This window comes from Nyctibius grandis, chromosome 32 (genome assembly GCF_013368605.1).
Source record: "Nyctibius grandis isolate bNycGra1 chromosome 32, bNycGra1.pri, whole genome shotgun sequence".
Classification (NCBI taxonomy): Eukaryota; Metazoa; Chordata; class Aves; order Nyctibiiformes; family Nyctibiidae; genus Nyctibius; species Nyctibius grandis.
This window is the reverse complement of record NC_090689.1, coordinates 2654185-2661409: the sequence shown is the minus strand read 5'-3', so window position 1 is coordinate 2661409 and position 7225 is coordinate 2654185. Positions and strand designations below refer to the sequence as shown.

Sequence of the window (7225 nt, the reverse complement as noted above, 5' to 3'; positions counted from 1 at the left end):
GTCGTGTTTTGTGAAACGGTGCCCCTCTATCCCCTCTTTTACAAATCAGAGGTATCAAGAGCTCGCAGGGAGCCTGTGGCCACAGGCGCTCTGCGCCTGCGCGGGGCGGGGGGACCCTCTCAAGATGGCGGCGCGGGCGGGATTGCGGAGCTCGCCGCTCTCAAGATGGCGGACGCGCCTCGGGGAGGGGGCACAAAATGGCGCGACGCAAGGTCCCCACTTCTCTGAAGGGGTGTCCGCCTGCCCGCCCGGCGGTGGAGGCCGGCCCCGCGCTTGCAGCGCGACCTCGCCGCGGCGCTGCCCGGCGCGGAGGTAAGGGTGGCGGGGTTAGCGGAGGCGGGCGGGAGGGAGGGCGGCGCCAGGCAGCGGCGGGGCAGGATCTGTCGCTATTGCCGTGCGCCGCGGTGGCGCGAGGGCCCCTGACAGAGTGCGGCCGCAGCGCCATGGCGGGCGTGGGGCGGCGGCTGCGGGCCGCGCCGGCCCGGCCCCGGCTCTGAGAGGGCGCTTCTCGCCGCCGCGCTAGCCCCGCCGCGGGCCGGGCACAGGCCTCCCGCCGCCTCCCGGCGCTCCTGCCCGCCTCCCCCTCCCCTCGGCCGCCCTTCGCTGGGCCGCGGCCCGGGCGGCGCTCGCCCCCGCTGCCCCTTCCCGCCGCGCCGCGGAGAGATGGCGTCGGGGCTGCGCGCCGGCGGCTTCCCCCCGTGGAAGCGGCACATCGCGGGGGAGCTGCGGCGGCGGGACCGGCTGCAGCGGCAGGCCTTCGAGGAGATCATCGCGCAGTGTAAGCGGGCCGGGGCCGAGGGGCGCTTTCCTTTGCCCCGTCTCCTCGGTGGTGAGGGGCCCGCGAGGCCTCGCGTGTGTGGTTTGCAGAGGCTGGTCGGGAGGTGTTTGTGAGAACAGAAAAGTTGGGGTTTCTGCCCTGTTGGGGGAAGTAAGTAGTTGCTTCGCTCCGTTCTCTCACAGACTGAACCGAGTTTGTGCCGCGGACAGTGATTGAGTGTCTAACTTGTCTGCACAATTCCGGCTTGGCTGTTGTCGGAATTGAGAACAATAGCGCTATTGACCCTGTTCACAGCCCTTTGTGAAATCTGGAGCTATTCAGGGGCCAGCGTTTTCTATCCAGCTTTTGCCCATCCCTCTCCTGCCTCAGCTGTGACAGGAGCGGGTGGAAGTGGGGGTCACCGAGCAGCTGCTGGCTCACACACTGAGGTGCCCTGTGTCACGGCGGGGGAGCAAACACACCTCGGCAGGGCTGTGTGCCGTGTTGGATGTGACCAGTTCTCAGGCAGGTCTGTTTTCCTTGTTGCTATCAGTTGAGAGGCTACAAAGAGATTGAGCTTTGAACTCCTCCTGTTTTAGCAGGTATCAATACATTTGAGCAGCCTCTCTGTTAAATTTCCCTAAGATCAGCCCCACACAGCGTCTGGATTAACGAGGGATTCCCGGAGTTGTAGCTGAATACTGCCTTAGCCTGGTGACATCGAAGAGGAGCGCACGCTGATGTGGTGGAGGCTTACACAATGTTTGGTTGTGTCAGAATCGTTAAAGATACTAGATCTTATCTGGTAGAAGAAGAGGGTGGGAGTCTGGGTTTGCTTTTTGGTTGTCTTAATTGCACTTTTTGCCCTTTCAGATAACAAGCTACTAGAGAAGTCGGACCTTCATGCGGTGCTGGCTGATAAGCTTCAAGCAGAAAAGTATGACATGCAGAGCAGACACGAGATCAGGTATTTAAAATTCCTTTTCTGTCAGTCAGCTCTCTGTCATGCACATTGTAACCTAAAGCATTGTTTGATGCATTACACAACTTCTGGGTTACTACAGTAGCTTGGAATAAAACAAACTGGGAAATCTGTCGAAGTAAAAATAACTAACTCTAAATATGATAAAGTTACAATACATTTACAGTATAAAGTGCAGAAAGATCTGACCAGGTTTTGGATGGAAAGTAATTTATCACAAACCCAAGGTATGGAGGTGGACCAGAATGAGCTTGTGCTTCAGATCTGTTTGCTTTGTAGTGCTTACAGTGTTTGTGTGGGGTTAGTTCCTAATGGTTAGGATCTGACTCTTGAAATTGTCCAGTCTTATAAGCATTGAAGTGCAGGGACAGACGGACATCCTAGTTTCTTTCAGTCTGTGTTATCACATAGAATGGAGAGAAAGGAGAAAATCACAGCTGTGAAGTGTCAGTCCTAAATAAGCACTGTATGCTAAAAAGAATGTGTCTTCTGCCTGCTTTTAGCAGGCTTTTTTCAGGAAACTTCCTCTCAGGTTAGAGAGTAGTACTGTAGTGCTGCAGGCAGGGGCCATGCTGCTTATTCTGTTGGCATTTGGGTCCACGGCAAACCAGTGTGGTAGTAGTGTGTCCTTTGTCTGGACGGTGTGTAAATCCCAGCAGGTACAGGCTGTTGAGTTCTGCGCTTGGTGTAACTGAAGAAAAGGCAGGGCTAAGTAGCTCAGAATTTCCTACTTCTGTAGGAATTGCTTCCTCTGTTGAAGCTCTTTTTGCCATGTGTGTGTCTCCTTGGGTTACAAAACAAATATAGTTCAGTCCATTGTGTACTATTTCCAGTAAGGAAAGGAGAACTCCTGATTTTACAGGAATTGCAGACAAAATGTCAGAGTTTGGCTGGCAGGCCGGAGTTAACACCCATGTGAAAGTCCTCAAAAGCTTTCTGATGCCTTCAGTTGTCTTGAGCCATCGTTAGTTTATGGGAATCTGATTCAGGTTGAACTCTAAGAGATGAGGCTGGAGTAGACAAGGATGAGAAGAAATGCACAGAAACAGCATCTTCAAAGTAAATACTAAGCTGAACCCTGATACTACCCTCAGTATATAGCAGTTTTTTGAAACAGAATGAATTCCCTAATCCTAGATGGCTGAGGAAAAATGCTTTTGCTTACCTTAAGGCCAAGGAGGAGTATCTCGTTCTGGCCATAGATGTATGCGTGGCTGTCCTGGTTTGGCTCAAACCAGGCCAAATAGTCTTAGAGAACCCAAGGTCACTGCTTACATGTAAAGAGCTGAAGGGGGTTGTACCTGCAGGGAGGAGTGGACGGGGCAGGTGACCCAGGATTGACCAACGAGGTATTCCATCCCATACATGTCATTCTCACTTTCCTGTTTATCACTAACCCACTGCCTCCTGGAGGTGGGGCCCAGGAGGGAGGGGCCCTCCTGTCTCCCACTGATTGGTACCAGCTTTGCCAAATCTCCAGTTAAAAGCCTGCAGGTGTGATGGCAGGAGAGTTTTTGCATTTTGCCCTCTGCCCGTGCTGGGGGGAGCTACTGCCTTTTCCCCTCTGCCTGTACTGGGGGGAGCAATTCTGCCTGAGGAGGATTTCCAAGCTCTTGATCTTGGTTTTGTACATATTTGTATATATTTGGTTATTTCTATTATTATTGTTATTATATTCTTTTTCATTATTATAGTTTATTAAAACTGTTTTAACTTTCCAACCCATAAGTCTCTCTCCCTTTTCCCTTTCCCTTGCGGGGGGGGGAGAGGGTTAACAGAGAGCATCTGCCACCTGGTTAATAGCTGGCCCAGCTTTAAACCGTGACAGATTTATTGGCGCCCAACGTGGGGCACGAGAGAAGCTCCAACAGGTTGCTCTGATAAGTTGAATCCTGGCTCTGGTGGGAGGAGACCTGGAGAGCTCAGCTGAGAGAGTATCAGATTTCTTCCTTTGAGATTTAGGAGGGGTTGGAAAGTTAAAACAGATAGTGAAGTTGGTGATGTCATTTTTGAATGCTGTGTTATCTCATCTTTTTATGGAGTTTCTTTCACAATTGAGTATTGCAATGATGCCTTACCTGCCGTGGGCACTGTGTTATTGCTTGCTGCTTACGAATGTTTACATGCAGTTTAGCAGTGGGCACTGGTCGAAATGTATTGTTTTGGTATGGGGTTTGATACTGATTTATGCTGTGATAAACTGGGCAGTTAATATTCCGATCTCTTATCTCTATGACACAATGATGGGCAGCTTTAATCGCGAATCAGTAGCAGCAACTTCATCTGCACGCTCCAGGCGCCCTTTAGCTGATTCTGTTAATGATTACACTTCCAGTTTTACTTTGGGAAATAGTACCTTCTCCTTTTCTGCCAAGCTGATTCCACTAGATTTTGCGAAATTAGGATGGTGCTGTCTAGGTGGCATGTTTTTATTTTTGGTTGTCCTGAATGTGTTTCTGATGTGGGATAAGATTAAATATCGGTGCAGGGACAGTTGTAGGTGTTATGCAGCCACCTCAGATCCTACAGTGTGTACGGCTGCTACAGCCACTCAACCCACTGAAACCTTGGCAGCCTGTACCACAGCTGCTACACCCCCCAAGATGGCCACTGCAGCTACTCAGACTCTCAGCACTCCCACAACAGCCACTGCATCTACTCAGACCCCAGCATCTATCGAATCTGTACCAATTGCTCCTGTAACCAGGAAGAAATACCAAAAGAAATCAGCTTGTGAAGAGAAAGATGATGACTCAGAGACTTCTAAGGCAGAGCCATCATATGACCCAGGTGAGGGCCCTTCTCAGGCAGAGTTAGGGCCTGACACAGATGGGGGTTTCCTCCATCGTCCTTTTAAAGCAGACCCATCACAGAAGAAAGGTCCTTCTAAAGCAGAACTATCACAAGAGGAGGACTCGGACGTAGAGATAACCTACCACTCCTTATCCCTGAAGGACCTGAGAAATATAAGGAAAGACTTCAGCCGTTATGACGGTGAGCCTATTATTACCTGGTTGCTCCGATGCTGGGATAATGGGGCAGATAGCATGCAATTAGATCGCAGAGAAGCCAGACAGTTGGGATCCCTGTCCAGAGATGGTGGTATTGATAAGGCGCTCGCAAGAAAGTCAAACACTATCAGTCTCTGGAGGCGACTCTTGTCAGCTGTAAAGAGCAGGTATCCCTATAAAGACGATGTTATGAGCCACCTAAGCAAATGGACCACTATAGAAAAAGGTATTAACTACCTTAGAGAACTGGCTGTGCAAGAGATCATTTATAGACACCCACGGGACATTGTAGATCCTGTAGATCCTGATGAAGTGGAATGCAACCGATCCATGTTCCGGAAGGTTGTGAAGAATGCTCCACCGACATATACCCATACATTGTCAATATTAGTATGGGGAGAAGATGCTATGGCACGATCTAGTGTGGGCGAAATGGCTAACTGTATGCGACAGTATGAAGATAGTATTTCTTCCCCACTGCAGGCACGCATCTCGGCTGTGGAAAAACTGACTAAGGAGAACAAGGACTCATTTAAACAACTGTCAGATAAACTGTCCATGATCGAGAATAAACTTGACTCTCTACCTACACAGGCGCGCGTTGCAGCTGTTAAGAGAAAACGTTCTCCTACAGGACCAGCTCAAAGGAAAAGGAACACATCACGAGGTATCCTGTGGTTTGCCCTGCGTGGTTATGGGGAGGACATGAGCAGATGGCATGGACAACCTACCAGTACCCTACAGGCACGAGTACGTGAGTTGCAAGCTAAAAGAAATACCAGAGAGAATTTTTCTAGGAGGATGGTTGCTCCAGTTACCAGTGAGCAGGACCCCAGTCAGGGGAGATGGGCCTCAAATCACTTTTTCCCAAGTGTGAATAGGAGAAATGAAGGTCCAGTCCCTGTGAGCAGCATGAATCCATTTCTTAATTAGGGGGGCCCTGCCTCCAGCCAGGTGGAGGAGAGGGACAACCGGATTTATTGGACTGTGTGGATTCGATGGCCTGGCACATTAAAACCACAAAGGTATCGAGCCCTGGTAGACACTGGTGCACAGTGCACCCTAATGCCATCGGATCATAAAGGGGCAGAATCTATCAGCATTTCAGGAGTAACAGGAGGATCTCAAGTGTTATCTGTATTGGAGGCCGAAGTGAGCCTAACTAAAAATGAATGGAAAAAGCACCCCATTGTGACTGGCCCAGATGCTCCGTGCATCCTTGGCATAGACTACCTCAAGAGAGGGTATTTTAAGGACCCAAAAGGGTACAGATGGGCCTTTGGTATAGCAGCTGTAGAGACTGAGGACATTAAACAGCTGTCTACCTTGCCTGGCCTCTCAGAAGATCCTTCTGTTGTGGGGTTGCTGAAGGTTGAAGAACAACAGGTGCCAATTGCTACTACCACGGTGCACCGACGACAATATCGCACCAATCGAGACTCCCTGATCCCCATTCATAAACTGATTAGACAATTAGAAAATCAAGGAGTGATTACCAAGACTCGCTCACCCTTTAATAGTCCTATATGGCCAGTGCGAAAGTCTAATGGAGAATGGAGATTAACTGTGGACTATCGTGGCCTAAATGAAGTTACGCCACCGCTGAGTGCTGCTGTGCCAGACATGCTAGAACTTCAATACGAACTGGAGTCAAAGGCAGCCAAGTGGTACGCCACCATAGACATTGCTAATGCCTTTTTCTCTATTCCCTTGGCACCAAAGTGCAGGCCACAGTTTGCTTTTACCTGGAGAGGTATCCAGTACACCTGGAATCGACTGCCCCAGGGGTGGAAACACAGTCCTACTATTTGCCATGGACTGATCCAGACTGCACTAGAAAAGGGTGGAGCTCCAGAACATTTGCAATATATTGATGACATCATTGTGTGGGGTGATACAGCAGCAGAAGTTTTTGACAAAGGAGAGAAAATAATCCAAATTCTTCTGAAAGCTGGTTTTGCCATAAAAAGAGGCAAGGTCAAGGGACCTGCCCGGGAGATCCAGTTTTTAGGGATTAAATGGCAAGATGGGCGTCGCCAGATCCCGATAGAGGTGATCAACAAAATAACAGCAATGTCCGCACCAACTAACAAAAAGGAAACACAAGCCTTCTTAGGTGTTGTGGGTTTCTGGAGAATGCATATTCCAGATTACAGCCAGATTGTACGCCCTCTTTATCAAGTGACCAGAAAGAAGAATGATTTTCAGTGGGGCCCTGAACAACGACAGGCTTTTGAACAGATTAAACAAGAGATTGTGCATGCAGTAGCCCTTGGACCAGTCCGTACGGGACAAGATGTTAAAAATGTACTCTACACCGCAGCTGGGGACAATGGTCCTACCTGGAGCCTCTGGCAGAAAGTGCCAGGGGAGACTCGAGGTCGACCCCTAGGATTTTGGAGTCGAGGATACAAGGGCTCCGAGGCCAATTACACTCCAACTGAAAAAGAGATACTGGCAGCATATGAAGGAGTT

The 7225-nt window shown here is 49.9% G+C and overlaps 1 protein-coding gene across 7 annotated transcripts in view; it reads left to right on the top strand.

The window, feature by feature from the left end:
* Positions 1 to 597: 597 nt before the first annotated feature.
* The window catches only part of ATG16L1 (autophagy related 16 like 1), a 30372-nt gene continuing 23744 nt past the window's right edge, over positions 598 to 7225 (top strand). For all 7 annotated transcript variants that reach the window (XM_068421102.1, XM_068421100.1, XM_068421098.1 and 4 more), the window contains exons 1-2: positions 598 to 778; positions 1631 to 1724. In XM_068421102.1, coding sequence (XP_068277203.1) covers positions 664 to 778; positions 1631 to 1724 — 209 coding nt within the window. In that variant the 5' untranslated portion in view covers positions 598 to 663. The remainder of the gene's footprint in view (positions 779 to 1630; positions 1725 to 7225) is intronic.